Genomic DNA, 23116 nt, shown 5'->3' with positions numbered 1-23116 from the left:
CTTCATTTACTCAAATGGAGTAAGTTCACAGTACTCATTAGGATTAGTTTTTTAACTTAAATGATTTGTTGCTATCTGTTCCTCAAATGCTTTAAGTTACCTTAGCCTTTTGGGTTTTACAGCGTGGGCAAAATCTATACCTTTACTCACATAACACCTTGCTTTCAAAATACCTTCTGGATAAAATTGTAGAAAGGCACAGGTTAGGAGAAGGTTACAAAACATTTCAAAGGCTCAAAATATAATTGAGTTCAGGCTGCATGACAAATAAATCAATTATTTCAAAGCGGTATGATGATTTTCTATAAGCACTGTCTTATTTTGTTTAGATGCTATAGTGTCTGTTTAACTTGTAAATATCTATTAGATTTTGTTCATTTATTACTAATAGCCTTCCTAAATACACACTAATTCTTATTCATTAAATACTAGTAGATACCTTATTTTTTATATTAATATAGGCCTATTGGTCTTTAAATACTAGTGCATATTTCATTAGTGACTAGTAGCAAATCTAACTAGTAATCTTTTGTCCCCATTGATCTGAACATCTATGTTTGATGGACGAAGAACACAAATTAGGCACATGAGTAAAAGTAACAGATACGTTAAGATCGTACTCCAGTATAAACACAGCATCCTCATTTTTAACATTACTTGAGTCAAAGTACAAGAGTATTTGATTTTTAATTTACTTAAAAATAAAAGTAAAAGCCCTTCATGTTTATTTTGCAGGAAGTTTGACGTCACACTCTGAGAACCACACTGATAATTCATGATGATTCAAGTGAAAACCTTTAAAACCACATTCCCAAGCTGAACCCTGTTTGTAAAATCAAGTGAATCATTTACTGGAGACCGACTCTGAACAGATCATTTGAATCGGTGAATCGTTTGCTGGAAACCGTTAACTTGGTTACAGAAATCAGTTCAATTAGCTAACAAATGATTTATTCAGTGCAAATGCCACTATTAAAATAACTTTTTACTTCAATTTAGGTAGATGGATGTGGAGAAAAAAGTACAATATTTTGAAATGTGCTGGTGGCCAGTGGTGGCTTGCTGTTGCCTCACAGCAAGAAAGTCGCTGGTTCGAGCCTCAGCTGGGTCAGTTGGCATTTCTGTGTGGAGTTTGCATGTTCTCCCCGTGTTTGCATGGGTTTTCTCCAGGTGCTCCTCTTTCCCCCACAAGTCCAAAGACATGCACTACAGGTGAATTGGGTAGGCTAAATTGTCCGTAGTGTATGTGTGTGAATGAGAGTTTATGGGTGTTTCCCAGTGATGGCTTGCAGCTGGAAGGGCATCCACTGTATAAAACATATGCTGGAAAAGTTGGTGGTTCATTCCGCTGTGGTGACCCCTAATTAATAAAGGGACCAAGCCGAAAAGAAAATGAATGAATTAAAATATGTACTTCAGTGCAGTAATGAAGTAAAATAAACCTGGTTTCTGTCCACCACTGCATGTTACTTATGAATTGTATAAAGTTACTGATTACAAATTATGTGACAAAATTTACAGTGAGTAACAATCTTTTAACAGACACACTTATGGTAATGCTTTTGGATTGCATCTATAAGTCATCTTTACACAGATGATTTAAGAGTAGTCTAAAGCGTGTCTGTGTCTGCTCAGAATTGAGTGTAAAGATGATATGCTGCATTAAATAGTCTGTGTAAATTCATAATTTTGAGGAATTTTTTGGAGGTTTCTGGTTTGGTTTCTGTAATGCCACATTTTGACATATACACAGAAAAATATATATATTCTATTTTGTCATCACCAACAGCCTCTTTTTAACATGTAATGGACTGTTTATGGTTAAAAAAAAACAACAGTAATATACATTGCTGTTAGAGATTGCTGTATTAAACAATATCAAATCTTCTGATTTTTAAAACATTTACTTGTAATTAAGTAAATAAAAAAGTAGCATTACAAAAACTATTAGAATCACTGCTACATCAAATAATGATTTTAGTGGATGAATAAAGGGGCAGGTTTATTGTGCATAAAATATTTAAACATTCAAAAGAAGACATAAGAAGTAAAAAAGCAGGCGTGATGATCAAGCTATTGTTTCTAGTCACAATCACAAAAGATGGCATCTAACAAATAAGTTGTAGTAGCTATAAATAACTAGTATCTATTAAACTGGTTTTAATATCCAAAGATTAACCAGTATTTACTAAATAAGGACATGTAGCACATGAATAAGACTTTATAAAAACACACATTTATAGTATTATAAGATTATATTATTGTTATAATTTTTATATTATTGTAATATTCATTCATTTTGCTTCAACTTAGTCCCTTTATTAATCTGGGGTCGCCACAGCGGAAAAAAACGCCAACTTGTCCAGCATATGTTTTACACAGTGGATGCTTTTCCAGCTGCAACCCAGTACTGGGAAACATCCATACACTTAATCACACATACACTATGGGCAATTTAGTTTATTCTATTCACCTGTATCGCATGCTTTTAGACTGTGGGGGAAACCGGAGCACTCTGAGGAAACCCACGGCAACACGGCAAGAACATGCAAACTTCTCTCAGAAATGCCAACTGACGCAGCCGGAATTCAAACCAGTGACTCTTTTGCTGTGAGGCGACAGTGCTAACCACTGAGCCACCATGTCACCCTCATTATTATAATATTATTTCATATATTTTTTTCATTCTATGTAGTCAAAGTTACATAAAAACAAATAAGGAGACTTTATTTGTTTTAATCAGGTTTGTTAAAAGTGTCTTTTCAAAATGTTAGTTAATTTCTGCAACCATACATTTGCTATAAACATATATGAATATCATAAGCATGTAATGATGGAATCCCATAAATCATAAATACGGAGTGCAGCAGATATAAAGATTTGTACATCACAAAATAGTTTCACCAGTGACAATAATGAATCACCTGTGAGAAAAACGATGATCTTCAGTGGTGTTAGTGACATTACAATACTTACAGTAACACCAGTGATAATTTTAATGGAAAGTGCATTTTACTAAAGGAATCTAACCTGTTGACAATCAATACAATACAATGCTAATACTTTGTCTAAATTTATTCATTTATATTGTAGTTTTTTTTTTTTTTTTTTACAATTCTTTAACATTAAAGGAAGTCACACAAGTAATGCTAACTAAATGCTTCATGTAAATCATGAGATAAAAATGATAAATGTCTGAAAAATGAAAAAGCACAATTCATTTCCACATTAATGACTCAAAAGGCTGTAATTTTTCAAATAACATGTTTAATTTTAATATATATATAAAATTGTAAGTGTAATATTGCTTTTAGATGAAATGTTAAAACGGCTTGCCATATCCTTGATAGTTTGTCCTTAGTGACTTTCCGTACAAGTTCATGGCGCGATACTGAAAATGAAGTGGTTGAACCGCCAAAAAATATCTAAAGAAGAGGAAATGTGTTTGTTTTGCTGAGCTCAAATTATCACATACTACACAGTCAAATGGCCACGCATTGCTCAATAAGAAAAACGGAATCCGGCATCAATTCCGACATTTGTGGTCAGCCGTACAGCGTGTCAGTGCTGAAGGAGGGTTACTGTACGGCTGAAGATGACGGCGCGTTCAGGGCAGACGGCACTATAACTTTAATCACTGGACCAAACACTATTTTAGTGGACACAGGCGGTCCGTGGGACAGAGACTTTCTCGTGGCTAAACTCAAAGAGAAGGGTTTGACACCAGACAGCGTTGATATAGTTGTCGGAACCCACGGTCACTCGGACCACGTGGGAAACTTAGGGTTGTTTCCTGAGGCCAAAATAATTGTGGGATCAGACATAAGCGTAAGAGATAAATATCTGCCAAACCAGCTGGCTGAAGGACAGCCGTACACTATAGATGACTTTGTAAGTTATTCATATCAAACAGGTACATGCATAGACTTTCAAGAATGTATTAACCTCATTGAACAGTTTAACATATAGGAAAAAGCTTAAATACGAATCTTGGGTAACGTTAACCCTAGTTGGAGCATTAACTCATTATTACTCTTTTTATTTTGATAACGTGTAGATATAATTTAGGCTAACATGAAGTTAGTAAAAATGAACGAATACTGTGTAAATAGGCCTGTATACTTTAGTATTGGCAATAAATATTCTACATTTGGATCTGCTGTATATACTCACGGGCCACTTTATTAGGTACACCTTACTAATACTGGGAAGGACCTCCTTTTGCCTTCAAGAACTGCCATAATCCTTCATGTCATAGATTCAACAAGGTTCTAGAAATATTCCTCAGAACTCTTGGTCCATATTGAGATGATAGCATCACACAGTTGCTGCAGATTTGTCGGCTGCACACTTATGATACAGATCTCTTGTTCCACCACATCCCAAATTGGATTGAGATCTGGTGACTGTGGGGGCCATTTGAGTACAGTAAACTCATTGTCATGTTCAAGAAACCAGACCAGGCCATATTTTTTTCAGTCTTCTAATTGTCCCAATTTGGGTGAGGATGTGCTAATTGTAGCCCCAGTTTGCAGTTCTTGCTGACAGGAGTGGCACGCTGTGTGGTCTTCTGCTGCTGTAGCCCATCACCCTCAAGGTTGTATGTGTTGTGCATTCAGAGATGCTCTTCTGCATAGCTCAGTTGTAACAAGTGGTTATTTGAGTTACTGTTGCCTTTCTATCAGCTCGAACCACTCTGGCCATTCTCCTCTGGCATCAAAAAGGCATTTGCGCCCACAGAACTGCCGCTCACTGGATATTTTCTCTTTTTCGGACCATTCTCTGTAAACCCTAGAGATGATTGTGCGTGAAAATCCCTGTAGATCAGCAGTTTTTGAAACAACCAACAACCGTGCCTAGTTCAAAGTCACTTAAATCACCTTTCTTCTTCATTCTGATGGTCAGTTTGAACTGCAGCAGATCATCTTGACCACAGGTGTCAAACTCGGTTCCAAAAGGGCCTCAGCTCTGCACAGTTTAGTTCCAACCCCAATTAAACACACCTGATCAAACTAATTGAGTCCTTCAGGCTTGTTTGAAACCTACAGGTGTGTTGGAACTAAACTGTGCAGGGCTTCGGCCCTCCAGGAATTGAGTTTGACACCCCTGGTCTTGAACATGTCCAAGTGCTCTGATTTGCTGCCATGTGATTGACTGATTAGAAATTTGTGTTAACTAGCAGTTAGACAGGTGTACCTAATAAAGTGGGCGCTGAGTGTAGGTTAAACATTCAGATTTTTTTTTTTAAAGAACCTGTATGCATAGGGGTAAAAGAAGTTTTAAATGGCTTTTTGTCTATTTTAAGCACTTTATGGCAACACTGTGGAATAAGAATATAATAGGAGGAATAAATTAGATTTAAAAATATTAAATCATAAAACAGTTTTGTGTATATTATTATGCATATCATACTATAACTCGTGTATGTGTGCATTAATTCACTAATGCTAATGCACCTATTTGGTCCTGTTTATCCAAAAGGTATCTATCATTTTCACACCTGGTCACATGGGAAGAGATGTCAGTGTCCTGGTGAAAGGCACATCAGAGGGTTCAGTGCTTGTTGCAGGAGACTTGTTTGAACGCTGTCATGATGAAGATTCTTGGAAAGAGCTGAGTGAGAATCCTCAGATTCAAGAGGCCAACCGGCAGATGGCGTTACAGATGGCTGACGTCATCATTCCTGGACACGGGCCATTATTTCGAGTTCAAAGGGAGTAACAGCACTGACAAAATCCAGGACCTGAAGTTGAGTTACCTGAACAATCTTGACCTTATTGAAGAACACGTTCATTTAGGTCACCAGTCAGTGTGATTATGATTTAGAAATAGCTTTTTGTTGCTGACTCTGAGCATTCACTTCTTATATTACTCATAAGTATTTCACATCCGGCTGTCTGAAGTGACTTCAAAAAGCTAATGTGGCTGGAAAAAGTGTGTTTCGCACTTTACTCTGATGTAATAAGGCCATTGGAAACATAACATACAGTGGAAATCAGGTCGCAGTTCTTTTTGCTGAAAATTGAATAACTTAAATCATGAATGTTATTCGTGGCTTTATAGCCTAAAGTATGCTTTTACTTTAAGTTATATTTAGACTTTGAAGTTATATTTAGACCTTATCTTTTTTTCAACCATGTGACAGACGATGACTGATTCAATTGACGTCAGGAGTAGTTGTAATATGTAATTGAGTAGTTAATGAGGTCAAAGTTTTCATACTAAAACTGCTTTCGGAAAAAATAATCTATAGATGGATTATTTTAATGCTTGTCGTTTGTGGGAAAATGATTTGCTGTTGTGAAGCACCTTAGGTTATCAAATGCTGTATTGAAAAATAACAGTCTTTACATCTTAGGACATGTCATTTGACATAGCCTAAATGTAGATACATTATTTCACATTATAACATGTTCAAATTATTTACATTTGTTCAGTTAGCAGACTCCTTTATCCGAATTGGTTTAAAAATGACTATAATGGAAACGATTAAAAAAAAATATATATGAAATGTCCCAGTGAGTGTAGCACATTGCAGGTTTTTTAATAAATAAAGCAAAACATAATTTGATGGAATAAAAATAACACTGTGTGCTAGTATTAGAGGGTCAGTATATGCTTTTTATATCCGATTACGAATTTAATTACATACAGTATTAGTTTAGTTTTTGTCGCCTCACCCCCAGTCCCAACCTTATTCAGTCTAGCTTATGCCTCAGAAATTGATTCATATCCAGGTTTAGCATAATGCATTTACTGTATTTTACAATTGTCAAAAACAAAAGAACTTTTAAAAACACATTTTATTTAACATTCGGGTCAAATAGAGTTCATTAATCTCACAATCATATGCCATCTGACATTGGTAAGCCAAAGAGTTTGTGTAAAGTCCCTGCACATGTTTTTTTATCATGCAGGTTTATGTAAATAGGTTGTGGTTAACGAACCAAGACGACAGTCAGCGTCTGTCTTTTTTTATATACACTGTTAAATATAGAGGTTGCAAATTGGGGTTTTCAGAGCATTGCAATAGAAACAGCATTTTGTATTCCTCAAACCTTTAAGAGAGTGTGTTTTAAAGAACCAATTTTAGTGTAAAGAACATTTTAATAATCTAAAGAACCTGTCTTACTTTAATGGCTGTTAAAGGTACTTTATTGAACCAACAATGCTTATAAAGAACCTTTATTTTTAAGAGTGTTAATCATTTGTTTTACTTTTCAGTTTATTCCATTTCAGCCCGTCTGAAAACTTAGATTCTTTAGATTCTTGCTAATATAGACTCAACGGCCACTTTACTAGGTACACCTTACTAGGACTGGGTTTGACCCCAATTAGCCTTCAGAACTGCCTTAATCCTTTGTGGCATAGATTCAACAAGGTACTGGAAATTTTCCTTAGAGGTTTTGGTCCATATTGACATGGTAGCATCACGCAGTTGCTGCAGATTTGTCAGATGCACATCCATGATGCAAATCTCCCGTTCCACCACATCCCAAAGGTGCTCTATTGGATTGAGAGATCTGGTGACTGTGGAGGCCATTTGAGTACAGTGAACTCATTGTCATGTTCAAGAAACCAGTCTCAGATGCTTTATGACATGGCGCGTCATGTGGCTGGAGGAAGCCATCAGAAGATGGGTACACTGGGTGGATGATCAGAAGATGGGTACATGGTCAGCAACAATACTCATGTAGGCTGTGGCGTTGACACTATGCTCAGTTGGTACTAATGGGCCCAAAGTGTGTCTAGAAAGTATCCCCCACAAGATTACACCACCACCAGCCTAAACTGTTGATACAAGGCAGGATAGATCCATGCTTTTCTGTTGTTGATGCCAAATTCTGACCCTACTATCCGAAGGTTGCTGCAGAAATTTGAGACTCATCAGACCGGGCAAGTTTTTTTTCAATTTTCCATTGTTCAAGTTCAAATTATTTTTATAGCAACTGTTTCCATCTGCCACAAGGGCGCACAAAGTGCTTTACAGAGAAAATACAAACAAGCAGTATGGGCATAATAAACAAAACAGCAAAGGGCACACAATGTAAAGTATGCATAAAAGTAAGCAGCATGTAAGATGTAAAATAGATTACACAAAAACAGTTTGGTTTCAATGCCTAAAACACGAAAGTAATAGAACCTTTAAATAATTTCATCTGCTTAAAAGATGCTACCACAGCTGACCACACTAAAACAGTATTAAAAAATTAAACCGTTGCCCGATGATTGTGTGTGAAAATCTCAGTTGATCAGCAGTTTCTGAAATACTCAGGCCAGACCGACTGGCACCAACAACCATGCCACGTTCAAAGTCACTCAAATCACCTTTCTTCTCCATTCTGATGCTCGGTTTGACCTGCAGCAGATCATCTCGATCATGTCTACATGCTTAAATGCATTGAGTGGCTGCCATGTGATTGGCTAATTAAAAATTAGTGTTAGTGAGCAGTTGGAGAGGTGTACCTAATAAGGTGGCCGGTAAATGTGATTATTTTCCTCACACAAACTATAACACAAAATGTTAATTACACATCGTTTTAAATTTACTCGCTAGTCACCTTCAAGTGCTTTCAAAGCTATATTAATTTTTCAATGCTAAAGATATTTTGAAGAAAACCTGTAAACATTGACACCATAGCATTTGTTTTTCCTGGTTTGGAGGTCAATGTTTACAGGTTTTCATCATTCCTCAAAATCTTTCTTTCAACATTTTTCAATATACAGTATCTTCTGTTGTGTTTAAAAGGACAAAATTCATAAAGCTTTGAGTCAACAATATCTTTTTAACTGTTTTCCCATCAGAAATATTACACAGAAATGTTCACGGATCTGTACTTTGATCCATTTCCCAACAGTTTTGACATGCAGTGTCATTACATAAAATACATTAAAAATATAGACCTACAGCTTACTGATTAAGTAGTGTGAATTTGGTCAGAGTTTCCGCTCATGGTTTATAGTTTTTCAGATTAGAGACTATGTGGGGTCTGTTTAAGTGCTCTGAAAAGTTTAAAGTTCAGCCAGAACCACACATCTCTGACAGTAGATAACATTGACTGAGCTCTGGGATCAAAGGGTAATATTCTAATCATGTAAATGATAAATATATCTTTACCAGCAATGCGCTCATTGATTTATTTGGGTTGGCAAAATCAATGTATATAAAAGCACTAATTATTCCATCTAATAACAAGTCTTCATTGACAGGATGGCATTGGCAGTTCAAAGTACAGTCACTTTTATGAGCACTAATGTGTGATAAAGGTGTGACATCAGTTGTGGTCTGACGTCGAAAAGGTGTGTTTGTCTGGTCAAAAGCAGTATTTATAATCCACCTTCTCCTCGATTGAACACACTCCAGAAGAAAGGCTTAACATTTCTGATCCTCGGTTTAACAAAATACTAACATTATGTGTACCGGAAAGTGCGCCAAGTTTATTGGCATCAGTCTCTATCCGTTGGCGCTAGTGTCCATTCTCAGCAACATCTTTCTGTTCTTCCCTGATTTTAAAACCGACTACGCTGTGGAGGATGCGGACGGAGAGTACCGTCTGACAGATGAGATCAAATACATGGGAGGTGTTGTTGGAGGCGGCATCTTGGTGAGACATGACTACTTTTAAATTGACTTTTATGTTAGTGTTGTCTGCTCGGTTTCTTGGTTTCTATTTTTGTGAACACAAACTGAGCATTCGTTTCGGTTTTTGAAATGTGGGCTACATCTCTTTGAATTATTTATGTTTGATATGTCTGCTGATTTTTAATCTTAGGTGCTGATCCCTGCAATTCACATTCATAGCACTGGGAGACAAGGATGCTGTGCAAACCGTTGTGGGGTAAGATTGGCCACAGCTTCAGCTTTTTTCACTTTATTTTAAAAGTTCAGTGCACGACAACAAATGTAATAGCCTCATAAAAATACATTTACCGTAATGGATTTAACTTGGAAAAAATAAGGATTTTGATGGATGAAACTTCATTTGACTGATTTTTTGTTTTGTTTATATTTTAGGTCAAATTAGGTTTAAATAATCCTATTATTTAAAATATGTACTTTTGAGTGTGTAACAGAAGTGTAGGCAGGCTTTGGGACTTATTAACTCTTCATAATTGTTTCTTTACTAGATTGTTTAGTTTATTATGAAAGAAATGTTGGCCATGGTAATCTTTCCAAACTTCATTAGTCAAAAGTTAGTGTTTATTTTGCTAGCTCACGTTGATTCTTAAGGTGAACAATTTAGATGTGCAAGTTAATCCACAGGATGAAAGCTGCATGTTTCAGTAATCTCTAATTCAAATTTGACCGTTTGCCTCTGCTATGCAGATCTTCTTTGATGAAATTAGTTCGACAGATTGGGCGAAATATGCTTAGCCACGTGCCTCTAACCGTTAGTTTGCTGTGAGTGAAAGACAATAGGATAACTGCAAAACTGAAACTCTGCCGCCTACTCAGTATTCCATACCAGTTGCTAATACATCATTAGACTGAAATAAAAGTCTGCAGCAACTTTCATTTCGCACAGATTTAAATGAAAGCCTGAAATTTTGCTTTCTCTGTGGAATGGACTTCCTTCTTTGATATCAGATTGACAGCTTTAACAGAATATTCTAAACCACTCTCGCAAAAAATTTGTTTGTCGCAAGTAAGATATTATGAGTTGGAGTGATGAAATAAAACATTTCTTTCTATTTAGCATCTTGTTTCAGTTGGAAACATGTCGCAGTTACAGATCTGCACTTTACATTTCTACAGGAAATATTAAAAGCATGTAGGTTTTGTATTAAGCAACTTGTTTTAAAAAACTACAATATGGCAATTTTTGAGTTTAGATGCATTTCAAATTTCAGAGTTGGAAGTGCCCTCATGTTTATCATTGGAGAGAGTGCAACCATTGATTAAGATCATGTAAGCCTTTCTTAACCATCACATTACAGCCTTGACGTCTCAAGAAAGCCAGTGCATTAGCTTTAGCCGTTGAACTTTAAAAGTTTGAAACCATTAACTCTTACTCTATGCGTAAATAACAGTTGGAGAAGTTTTAAAACATAATTTTGTGCTTCATAAAAGAATTCAGTATAACATACTGGTTAGTTTCTAGGTAAACAAATACTTAAAGTCCTTGTGAAACCAAAATATATATTTTTAGATGTTAATATGTAAGTCTTGAGGATATCTAAAATATAGTGTGCTCCAAAAAAGTGACAAAATTAGCATTTAGAAGATATAAACAACCAAAGCTTGCAGCTTGACACTTCTGTCCAAATTGATCAATGATTTTTTTTTACGTCTCGTCAAATATTCTGACCAATCAAAACTTTTAAAGAGGCTTCTCATTTGCATTTCATTTAATGTGCTTGAGCTCAACCACTCTCATTGGTAGAGCTATTGTTAAACAAAATTCTATTGGTTTTTTTTTTTTTTAAAGGGGAGAAGCTACTTTATGTCTCATCCTGTCTTTATGTTTAAAGTCCGCATGAACTGGAAGCTGCAACCTTTTTTTTCGTATTGTGGCGCAGTTTCTAGAAAATTTAAATATTAAAAGAGAAAACCGTAGGTGTGACTTGTTTAGGCATTTCTTTCAGAAAGATGGGGAAAAGGGTTTGGGGAGAGTTATTATAACCTAACAGACTCCTCATTCTCACCATTTCTGTTTGTTGTCAAAACTGACAGTTGTAGGGGTGTTGTTATGTATGAATTTTAACAATGCTTAATGCTGGACAGATGTAATCTGAGAATTTAACTGAAGTGCATTTTCATATTTCAATGAAAGATTAGAAGAGCAACCTTCTTTTTTTAATGTTATCCACAGCTGAATTGTTCACCACAAAACTAGCAATGTGAGCTAACAAAATCATATGGTCAGTTTTGATGTCCTTCATACTTAAAGTTGAAATTACATCACAGATTAAATAAAAGTGCATCTTTCAAAACACTTTACCGCTTTTAAAACTTTTTTTCTTTTGTACATTTTTGTGAGGGTTTAACTGACCTGTTGTTTTGTCTTTGTCCACTAGATGTTTCTGTCCATCATCTTTGCAGCAATTGGTGTGGTGGGTGCCTTCTATAGCGGTGCCGTAGCTGTGGTTGCATTGCTTAAAGGGCCAGTTTGCAGGATTGATAATGGACAATGGACCAGACCATTCCACAACAGGTAAGAAGTTGCTGCATCTCATTTAAAAGGCCCAAAGTATAACAAAAATCCTGTGAGCATTCACCCTTGTGCTTAATACAAACCTGTTTAAGTTGCTTTTTTCTGTTAAATGCAAGAGAAGATATATTGAAGAATGTTGGAAATGGGTAATCACTGACTTCCACAGTATTTGTTTCTACTCTGAATTAAGGTTTTCTTGAGAGTGATTTACAACTTCGAAACAATACCTTGAAAAATATCAATATTTGATACTATTAGTGTTGTCATGATATTAGAATTTCCATCTTCGATATATCTTATAAAAAATTTATATTCGATACTATTTGGGTTGTCATGATACTGGAATTTCCAATTTCGATATGATACCTTGAAAAATATCAACATTCGGTACTGTTATCACGATACTGGAATTTCCAACTTCGATATGATACCTTAAAAAATATTGATATTCAATACTATTAGTGTTGTGATGATACTGGAATTTCTAACTTCGATTCAATACCTTGAAAAATATTGGTGTTCGGTATTGTTGTCACAATAGTGGAGTTTCCAACTTGGATACCTTGAAAAATATCGATTTTTGGTACTATTAAAATCATTAAAACAACATTAAAATTATGCAAATTAAGTGAAAAAAGAGGAAAAAAGTCCAAAAGGCAATATACTACAAAAATTGCATCAATTAGTACAATCTCATCTTACTTTCTGATTAAAGCAAAAGCATCAAAATCTTAATAATATAAGCAATTATTAATCTCCCTTCTAATGAAAACAGAGTGTGCAAGAGAGCAAAGACAGTATTGATACAAACCAAAAGCAAGATTGTATGATTTTAAATATTTCAGTGTCAATATTTATTGATATAGCAATGTTTCTGACACTGACACTGCTATAAATATTAATAGCTGTTGATCTCCAACATTCTTCAAAATATCTTTTTTTGAGTTCAACAAAAATAAGAAACTTATTAAAACCGTTTGAGGTTGAGTAATAATGAGTGGGTTTTAATTTTTGGGTGAATTATTTGTATAAAAAGAAAAAAAAAAAGCGATAATAAATGACTGTTGATGCAATTTATTTTTTATTTTCTTGCACAGTACTGAAAACTACCTGGGAAACTCTGACACCTGGACGATTTGCGAGGAGCCAGAAAACATAGTGGAGTTTAACCTGGGCCTGTTTGCCATTTTGCTTGTGGCTGCTTGTTTAGAGCTGCTGCTCTGTGGCTTCCAGGTGTTCAACGGCCTGTTCGGCTGCATTTGTGGTACATGCAATCGCAAAGAGGTACGTGCTGTAGATTCAAAGGTGACTTTATTTCTTAAGGTCACTTAGTTACTCATTAACTGCATTTATTACTGATAGCATTGCAACAGTAAGATTGATTTGCCTCATTTTTTGATAGCGAGTCTAAATTATGCTTTATCATTTTAGGAGGCTTAAGTTCAGGACGACACCAGATAACACAGCATCGGTGATACCGGTAATAAGTCAGAAAGGACCTGCAAAACATACTCTACCGTCCAACATTATATGTTGTCCATATATTTTGCACATGTAATATTGAATAATAGATTGACAAACACTCCATGTGGATAAAAGCGTCCTATTTTTGTATAAATGTAAATATGTTGAAGTTGAATTATGTTTTTGCTCATTTTATGTTGTGAATTAGGCAGATTACATTACAATTTTATTATAATGTTGTTCAAATGTATGTTTTTATATGAATAGAAATTGTATACAGATGATTTTCTTATCTGTAAATAAACAACAACAAAACAGTTTTGAGTTTATTTTTGTTGTTGAATTACATTTATGCAAGGTTATCAAGAGTAATAACTCTTGCGATACCAGACAGAGTCAGTTCCAGTTGCAGTTTATTGTGGAGATAGTGTAAGATTTTAATTTAAAACAAAATCAGATAATAACGTTTTAGTCAGGCAGAGATCATTGTCTATGGTAAATGTACCACATATCCTGTTTTAGTGAAAACACAGTAAAGATAAAATTTAGAGAACAACCTATTTCCTAAGTTTGAAGGTCACTGCTTAGTTCTTACTAACAGGAATAGATCTCTTAACAGATGTAAAAGAGTATTTTAAGCATATTTCATGAGTCAAATATATTCTAAAACCTAGTATAAAAACTTAAATCAGATATTTGAAAATATATTAAAATTTAGCGAACACTTTCAGAAATTTTGCAGTAATTGGTTTTAATTTTGCACATGTTGGAAAATTCATAAATATTTTACAAAACCAGGTTGTCTGGCAGCCAAACTTTTTAGTTTTTACAAGTTGTCCAGATTAAGGACGTAGGAGGCCATTTTATCCAGAACAAGATTGGCTGATCATGCCAAATCTACAATTTCTAGAATTGCATCTTAATAAGGTCATTAATGCATTCAAATCCTCTAAAAAGGCTGATAATAAATGCATACACTACCTAAAATTATTCTGTTCATTAAGGCGGCATTTATTGTATGTAAAACAATTGTAATTTGTTAAAAAAAAATAAAGAAATAATTTTAAATAACTGCTTTCTTATTGTATGTAGTTTCAAATGAAAGGATTACTCCAGTCATCATGGTTTTTATTACTATTATTAATAATAATAATTCATATTAGAGTGATTTCTGAAGGATCGTGTGACTCTGAAGACTGACATAATAAAGCTAAAAATTCATCATTAAAATCACTGGAATAAATAAATTAATTAATTAAATGATAAACTACTTTTGAGCAGTTATTTTATAGTGCAATAACATTTCACAATTGTAAAGTGTGTACTGGTTTTTTATGAAATAAATGAAGCCTTAATGAGCAGCAGAAACTTATTTTAAAACATTTAAAAATCCCATTGACCCCAAACTTCTGACCGGTAGTGTATATTTATTATAATTTATAAGCTCATTTAGTAACATGCAGTTCCTTCTCTTTGTTTTTCATTCAACTTGACACGGACAAGCAATTTTTAGCAGTACAATATTTTGTGACACAAAAATACTTGAAAATCTGGATTCTAAGGGTTCAAAAACATTTAAGCACTGAGAAAATCTGAAGTGCTTTACAATGGACATTACTAAAAATCATTTTTAATGTATTTACAGGTATAAATTTACATTTACATGTCTTCATGACATTAATATTCTATAATATTTTTGGCATAAAAGAAAAACGTATCATTTTGACCCATACAATGTGTGTTTGGTGATTCATATAAATATTTGATGAATACTTAGTGATACGGGGCCCCTAAGCAATTCCAGCCATAGGGCCCTACAGTCCTAAAATGCACCTTTTTGTACTTTTATTGTTTTAATTTATTTTATATATCACTCAATCTCCTTTTCTAAGTTTTATCTTAATGCAATATCAACATTGTAAATTATTTGTTTTCTTAAAACGCATTCGCAACTGTACATAGTAAATAAATTGTAAAAATATTGTTATTTAAAACTAAATCTTGACTGCTGGATTGCTCCATAATTGTGGGGTGAAAGACAATCTTGTGTAGATGTAATAATTATATTAACATTTTACTGAATAAACATCAATGTTAGAGGTATAATTTATGTTTGGGGGAGGGGCTAGAAATGTCTTGCTTACTTCACTAATTGGTTAAATCCACCCCTGTATGCAACATAAGAGTGGTTTTGTGGTCCAGGGCCACATTTATGAAAAGAGGGTCACATGGCCACATCATTCAATAGGAACAAAAACGCATGACATATGAAAACCAATAGGAACAGGACATGTGAGTCTAGGACTTTTTTTGAGGGGGCGGGGGTTTCTGAAACAGCTACAAACACCAGTACAGTGAGTGGTGATTTTGTATGGGTTTCTTTGTAAGCTGATGGCCATTAACACAAAGAATAAGCAGAAGAAGTAGGACAAAAACAGTGTCAACAAAACAGAAAAACAATACAAGACTACACTACAGAATAACAGTTTTAATATTTTGTTCTTTTACATAGTTATACAGACCTTTATCATTATATTCAAATAATAGTCGTAATTAAATCCTGTAACCAGTGTCACACAACACAGTAGATAAAGCAGATCCTTAAAGCTGAAAACACTAAAATAATGAAATGTCCAAGCCAGAGTCCTGAACTAAACCTTAAAGCCATGTCAGCGGTTATAGCTAAGAAACTTAGTAGTCAAGGAACTGTGGAGGAGACTGAAGAAGAGCAGACTGAGATCACAGCAGAGCAGCGAGAGGCCACACATGTGCTGAAATCCTTCATTTACAATGTCCCACTCATTTTTGACTGCTGCAATCTTCACAAATGTTAGAGCTATTTTATTTTGTGCTACAATCAGTTCTGATAACTGAGCTTTTCACAAAATAAAATGTTACATTTATTATTTGATATGTTTTGAATAATTTCTTAAAACTTAAAAGTGTTTTACATTGTTTTATAATCTTCATTGTATATTAAATGCAACCTGTTATTAAAGACACCAGTTGGGTTTTTATGCATGTATATGTTCATTCTTCATAGATGTTCAAGAAGCACAAGAAAAGGGCAGAAATGATTAGACTTCTGCACTTTACCACAAAAGCATTTCCTGAAGCGCGAGATGAGACTGCGACATACGTGTGTCTTTGTTCATCGTCATAAGTACCAACTGAAGAAACTCTCGGAGGAAACACAAACGGTGAGTTTAAATTCAAATTCCCGTTCAAACAAATCTTTTTTAATTGGATATTATTGACAAATTACAGTTTTCTGTAATGTACAACCTACTTTAAGGAAACAGCTGCTCACTTAAAATCTAAGTCTGCGTCTGAATGAGAAATGATTGTATAGGCTGCACATATGTCAAAATGGAAATGTCAGAGATGAACTGAACAATATTAAAGGGATTGACTTTTCTGACATATGTCTTATCTGTTGGTCCATTTAAAATGGCTTGTTTCTGGGTTATCAGCAGCTATATCTGTACATTTAAGATGTGTTATGTGTGCAAGTTTATATACTGTATATGCTGTAATATAATCTATATACACTTGCATTATATACTTTAAATTTGCTACTGAACCTTAATTTTGTTAACATATCCACAATGCTTAACTCATGTAATACATATTGAAAGGCAAACTAGTACTAGTACTTTGCAATAAATTTAACAAAAACATGGGTGTAAGTCTGACACATTTCAAGACATAGTGTTTCCTTAATGAGGCTGTTTATCTCACTTGACATTTAAAAAAAAAACATGTGTTAACCCTAGGTTGGTTTCTAAACTCCTTGAGTAGGAGGAAAGGTTTACTCGCACAAGCTCTTACCTCAAGCTCCTATCTGTACTTTGTTGAAATTCTACACACGATCATTGAGCAAATTTCAATTTGAGATTGCTAAACATGAGGATGATGCAACTTGACAAGTTGTTACAAAATTTTATTTCCATGTCCTAAAAACCTACGTTTGACACTACAGGTTGTGCTCTTTACTGTCTTTGTTATTATGCCTCAGGGTGGCACAAATATAAATTAAAACGCTAATAATATCACAATGATAAGTCATTAAGGGCTAAATGAAATGATTTTTTTCGTACAGTTATGTGCAAGACATAATTCAAAACTGTGAAGAGCTTACATTCATTTGTGTATAATATATCATCACAGTAAAACATTCTAAACAAGAAATGTTATAGCTTATTGTTTGATTATTATTTTTCCTCCATTCACAGCATCACGTGTGATGTGTTTTCAATGCAGCCATTTGCTATTAATTTAACAAATTTTTGTCATTTAACGATCAATAACTTGGTAGAAATAGAATTAATTAAAAATAATAATAAATAAAAAGATATCGTGCTGTTGCCGTTGCATTCCCAGTTTTATATCTTATTTTGTAATATAGCCCATAACTAGGCCCACACGGAATCAGCGCTTGCAGAAATCAGTAGGCTTCCGCAGATTTTTAGCTCATTATTGAATTCATTTATTTACTTGTGTAAATGTGTGTAAATTTAGATTTATTCAGTTTTTAAATTAATTTCAGTGATATTATTGACTAATTTATTTACAATACAGCTTGTACAATTTCAATACAATTTCTGTCTTTTAGTAGATATATCATATGAGAGACTTGCTTTGTTTGTATATATGCAGTTTCAACAACCAGGTGTATTTTAGACTTGTCCAGTTTAGCATGCATCCCAGTACATCCCCCTGAAGTGGTTTGCGATTGGATTTATATCCATCTCAAATGCATTTTGGAGGCCATTTACACTTGTCCTTTTAATGATTCGATAGCTATCTGATTAAAAACAAAGTGCATGGAGTGACCAAGTGTAAACAACCCTTAGGGTCTCTTTGAACTGCTACAAAAAAAAAAAAAAACACATAGGGAAAAAAAAAGCTGCCCACAGACTTATTTGATTCCTGACAAAATAATAAGATGTGAACCAAACTGGAAGCACATGTGCATTTTAGAAGAACATATTGTGTTTGCCGGGTAGATACAAAGGTTTGGTCTACAGAACACGACTCCTGCATTAACTTATTACCTTACAATATAAACAGTCATTTATTAATTTGTACACTCTCAGAAATAAAGGTACAGGAGCTGTCACTAAAGCAGTACCTTTTTAAAAGATACATACCTGAATAGTCCATAGTGTTACCTAAAAGGTGCATATTAGTACCCAAATGTTACTAAAAAGTACCTTTGAGATACCATTATGGACCCTTCAGGTACAAATATGTACCTTTTAAAAAGGTACTGCCCCAGTGACAACCCCTGTACCTTTATTTCTGAGAGTGTAGTGCACCTATTCTTCTTTACAAGAAGAAAAAAAACACATGTTTGTTTAGTCGCTGCTTCCCGGCTGACTTAATAAATGTAGAAGCTTTAGATCACGGTATTTGGCAGACCAAAAATCCCTGGCTATTAGCTCTGAGAAAGCGTAGACCAAGCCCCAGAAGGGCTAGTGCAGGGGTGGGTAAACTCAGTCCTGGAGGGCCGGTGTCCTGCACAGTTTAGCTCCTACTCTAATCAAACACACCTGCTTATAGATTCTAGTGATCTTGAAGACACTGATTAGCTTGTTCAGGTGTGTTTGACTAATGTTGGGACAAAACTCTGCAGGGACACCGGCCCTCGAGGATCAAGTTTCCCCATCCCTGGGCTAGTGGAACTACAATTGGCCCTAGCACACTCATTTTATGCTAGACAGTAGAAACTAGCTACTGATGATGTAACCCAGATGGGAGTGAGGTTTAGGGTTGAAGGAAGTCCAGCTAATGAGAAATTAGCAAATAAACTTTACTCCCCGGCCTGTAGAGGCACACTAGTGACTGATGCAAGACCCTGTTGTTTTTAGCATCCCTATGAGAGCATCCGCCTACAAGCAGAACCAGAGGAATTGTTTTGGTGTCGTGACCCGGATAGGAGTAAGGTTAAGAGGGCAAGCTAGCAAGATCTTTGTGAGTAAACCTCAGTTCTTTTTCTTTAAAGACACACTAGCAAACGACAATCTGTGGACTTTAACTAAAGTTGGAACTGTGCTACCTGCCATAAACATTGGTTTGAGCTCTGCTCAGATTTGGGTGAATAGAACCAACCGGAGGGGTTAAATTCATTACAAAACCTTTTGTTTCTCTATCTTTACAGGCTATTAAAGACTAGTCAAGAAACTAAGTGCCACGGACAGCAATGTCAAGTTCAACATGCTCCAATTCAACAGTCAAAAGCCATCAGAATTGGCTTTTTGTTACCGTGTATTCGATGGTCTTCCTAGTTGGACTGACTCTCAACGTCACTGCGCTTGTGATTTTCTTTCGCAACACAAAATCACGATCACATACAACCATGTACATGGTTAACCTAGCGTTTGCTGATGTTCTTCTGGTTTGCACGCTTCCAGTGCGGATCTATTACCATGCAGGTTTGGGGTGTCTGCACCAGAGGGTCTGCGATTTTGCCGGCGTCATACTCCTAAGTAACATGTATGGCAGCATCTTCCTCCTCACCTGCATTAGCTTCGATCGCTGCGTAGCAGTCTGTTTTCCGCTGTCTTCTCTGGTCCGCGAGGGCCGCAAGAAAGCATGGTGCGTATGTTTGGGAATATGGATCCTAACTCTTGGAGCAAGTTTACCCATCTACTTAAAACCAAGTAATCGCAATAATTCCAGTATAGTGCACACAATGAACATGACAATGAATACGACCCGTCAATGTTTTGGTGCTTTTCCTACTTACGCAACTCAAGCAGGTGTTCTTGCTTCCACAATAGTATTTGGATTCGGGATCCCACTAACCGTCATGATTATCAGCTCATGGGGGCTCATTCAGGCATTAAATAAAAGCACAGCAGCTCAGACCAGTGAACTTGTAGACAGCGGACGAATTAAAAGGATGATAATAACTAACCTGGCGATCTTTCTGCTTTGTTTTCTGCCATATCATGTTATTCTTGTGCTGCTTCATATGTTTAACAATTCCAGTATGTCAGACTCAATGTTAACAGTCTATCGGTACAGCCTCATGGTTGCTTGCCTGAACGCAATGCTGGACCCTCTGGCGTACTACTTCGCAACAGAGACATTCAGAAAAAAAATGGTCGCTGAAGCTGTACGTAAAAAATGTCAGATAAACACTCACAGCTCGGATGGAAACAATCGCTCTCGAACCCCACTCACAACATAATTGTCACCTTTTTCTACCCGTGTTGCTTTCTGCATTATTAGGAAGCAAGCAAGTAGATCAGAAACGAGATCAATCACATCTGTGACTCATGTGTATTGCAACAGAGCAAAAAGGAAACCACAAGATGTAGGACTTTTCACTATTCTGGATTAGTTGTGAACGTGTGCAAGAAAGCACAGTGTGTGCAAAAGTAAGTGTCATATAAACTCCAGTCAGAAGGCATTGGGCTTGCTCATATCTGTATCTGAGAAAGTAATCAGCCACTGAATCATTCAGCCACTGATGTGCCCTTGTAAGTAATTTTGCTTTTACAAAGAACTCTCACTGGAATGTGCTTGTGACATCAAACATGACATATATAACTTTATAAAACTTTTTTTGGGGTGGGGGTTGGGGGGGGGGGGGGGGGGGGTGCTTAAAAGTATGTTAAAGATGATGGTGATCTGAATTGGGTTTGCCAAATTAAGAAGACATACAAAATTTGTCTACATAGGCTCATTCTGAAAATGCACCCCATATACATTTCTGGAGATCGTGAATTATGTGGCCAGAAGTAAGTATGGCTGCATTTCATCTTTAAATTGAATGATACAGGGTGGTGTGGTGACATTCCTTTTCGTGCTTACCAGCTAACCTTTACCTCCATATGGACGTCTTTTTCGCTGTTAGAGGTTTGTCCAGCGGCTTGCTACATATGTTGGTGGACTTGTGACGTGGATTGGAGTTGACCGCGCCGATAGGGTTTGAGTCCATTGAAGAACAGTTTCAAATAGCGGGTAAGACAAAAACAAAAGCCAAACAAATAAACAAGTAAATAAAAGTGTCAGAACATGGCTACCACGGGCTCTCTGACGAAAGTAAAGAGCGAGGGGGTGGATGGTTTCTGTCGCGGACGAGGGCCCCTAATAATATGCATGGGCCCTTAGAATTGTCCTAATACCAACCGCCACCCCCCCCCCCCCCCCCTTATCCCTTTTAGGAAAATATTCGGTCAGTCTGTTAATCGATAGGTTTACACGAGAACAGAGACGTGAATGAAACTCACGAAAGAAATGTGCGATCTGAAAAAGCATACACATCGGCCTCTCGTGGATTTGCAAAAACAAAAACTTTCAAAAAAACATAGCTCCTGGGACGCATTGAGTGCTCTTGAGAAATGTATACTGGGGTATATATTCAGATTGAGCCTGGGTTGGAATGTGTAGAGTTGAGAGCTACTGGTTTAACTCATTATATTAGCATATGAAGAGTTCAGGTGCAAAAACCATGTCATTTTCTTCTGAAATGAACATTTGCACTTTAAAGGCAATGAAAATAATCAAATCTGAACGTCTTAACTCTTCATTTATGCATTTGCAAAGTTTTCAAATTTTCGTGTTAATAAATGAGCATGTGTGGAGCTTTGATATGATCACTTGCTACCTTACCTCACCATTGTAAGGTATATACCATTCCTAAGGTATGTGTTAATTTTTTATTTTTTTTACATTTATTAGTTTTTTAGGACAACAGTTTCTCCAGCAGATAAGGTATCCGAAGATGGTGTTTTAAATTGTGAAGAAATCTGAGTTTTTGAAATAAATAAAGACAGCAGAAGTCAATGATTCATTTTAATAATTTAACCTGGCATGTTTACTGTTTTTAAAACATTTTAAATGTTTCTTAAACTAAAATATATTAAGTTCAAAGGGGAAAAAGTTTTAGTTTTTAACCCAGACATTTAAAAAGAATAGATTTTAGAGCAGTAATCACAATACTGTCGAACCGGGATATTTTCATTCAAAGTTATCATACCGTTAGATTCATATATCAGCCCATGTCTAGTTTCATTTAAGTGCTTAAAAGTTTGGTTTTGAGTATAAGTGTCTAAAATTTAAACCACCAAACCTCCTTTTTCCTGTGTGTTTCCACACTCTTCCCCTATTTCACCACATCCTTTTTGATCTGAATGCAACATACAGTATACCGATCTTCTCTTGTGTAAACCTTAATACAAGTTTGTTTCATTGATTAATACTGACCACATATTTATTTAATTTGTTAAAGCAAAGATGAAACATCCCTCTCATGATGCAGTTTCCAAACACACATCTTTCTATCTTTCTCTCTCTTTCTCTCTCTCTCTCTCTCTCTTACACACACACACACACATAAATGGGTTATTCAGCAGTTCTATGTGTTAGTTGAGGTGCCCTTAAGCACAGAATGTTCTTTGACTCAAATTGGTTCCCATATGATTATAAGCACTTTATAGCACCAGCAATGGTTATTTAGTTGTACTTTGGGGGTGGTTAAAGGG

At 35.6% G+C, this 23116-nt stretch overlaps 3 protein-coding genes across 4 annotated transcripts; all 3 read left to right on the top strand.

The window, feature by feature from the left end:
* The first annotated feature begins 3353 nt into the window (after window positions 1–3353).
* On the top strand, window positions 3354–7195 carry mblac1 (metallo-beta-lactamase domain containing 1). Its single transcript, XM_087261120.1, has 2 exons — window positions 3354–3891; window positions 5482–7195. The coding sequence occupies exons 1-2, from the start codon at window positions 3487–3489 to the stop codon at window positions 5719–5721; spliced, it is 645 nt and encodes a 214-aa protein (XP_087117246.1). The 5' UTR covers window positions 3354–3486; the 3' UTR covers window positions 5722–7195.
* Window positions 7196–9355: 2160 nt separating this feature from the next.
* On the top strand, window positions 9356–13936 carry tm4sf21b (transmembrane 4 L six family member 21b). The gene is made up of 5 exons (NM_001113340.2): window positions 9356–9605; window positions 9774–9839; window positions 12019–12155; window positions 13253–13439; window positions 13587–13936. The coding sequence occupies exons 1-5, from the start codon at window positions 9414–9416 to the stop codon at window positions 13593–13595; spliced, it is 591 nt and encodes a 196-aa protein (NP_001106811.1). The 5' UTR covers window positions 9356–9413; the 3' UTR covers window positions 13596–13936.
* A 71-nt stretch (window positions 13937–14007) lies between these two features.
* On the top strand, window positions 14008–22434 carry si:dkey-3k24.8. Of its 2 annotated transcripts, XM_087261118.1 has the most exons (3): window positions 14212–16819; window positions 19493–19595; window positions 19783–22434. In XM_087261118.1, the coding sequence occupies exon 3, from the start codon at window positions 19825–19827 to the stop codon at window positions 20815–20817; it is 993 nt and encodes a 330-aa protein (XP_087117244.1). In that variant the 5' UTR covers window positions 14212–16819; window positions 19493–19595; window positions 19783–19824; the 3' UTR covers window positions 20818–22434. The 2 variants fall into 2 exon arrangements, with proteins under 2 accessions (XP_087117245.1, XP_087117244.1); XM_087261119.1 differs by lacking the exon at window positions 19493–19595 and having other exon boundaries at window positions 14008–16819.
* Window positions 22435–23116: the final 682 nt, after the last annotated feature.

This window comes from Danio rerio, chromosome 7 (genome assembly GCF_052040795.2).
Source record: "Danio rerio strain M-AB ecotype USA chromosome 7, GRCz13ab, whole genome shotgun sequence".
Classification (NCBI taxonomy): Eukaryota; Metazoa; Chordata; class Actinopteri; order Cypriniformes; family Danionidae; genus Danio; species Danio rerio.
The sequence above is the reverse complement of the archived record's forward strand: the minus strand, read 5'-3'. Positions and strand labels throughout refer to the sequence as shown.

Coding starts and splice junctions, on each gene's coding strand:
- si:dkey-3k24.8 (XM_087261119.1), top strand. CDS start 19,825: ATGTCAAGTTCAACATGCTCCAATTCAACAGTCAAAAGCCATCAGAAT.
- mblac1 (XM_087261120.1), top strand. CDS start 3,487: ATGGCCACGCATTGCTCAATAAGAAAAACGGAATCCGGCATCAATTCC. Junction 3,892..5,481: donor CGTACACTATAGATGACTTT/GTAAGTTATTCA, acceptor TTTATCCAAAAG/GTATCTATCATTTTCACACC.
- tm4sf21b (NM_001113340.2), top strand. CDS start 9,414: ATGTGTACCGGAAAGTGCGCCAAGTTTATTGGCATCAGTCTCTATCCG. Junction 9,606..9,773: donor TTGTTGGAGGCGGCATCTTG/GTGAGACATGAC, acceptor TTTTAATCTTAG/GTGCTGATCCCTGCAATTCA. Junction 12,156..13,252: donor ACCAGACCATTCCACAACAG/GTAAGAAGTTGC, acceptor TTTCTTGCACAG/TACTGAAAACTACCTGGGAA.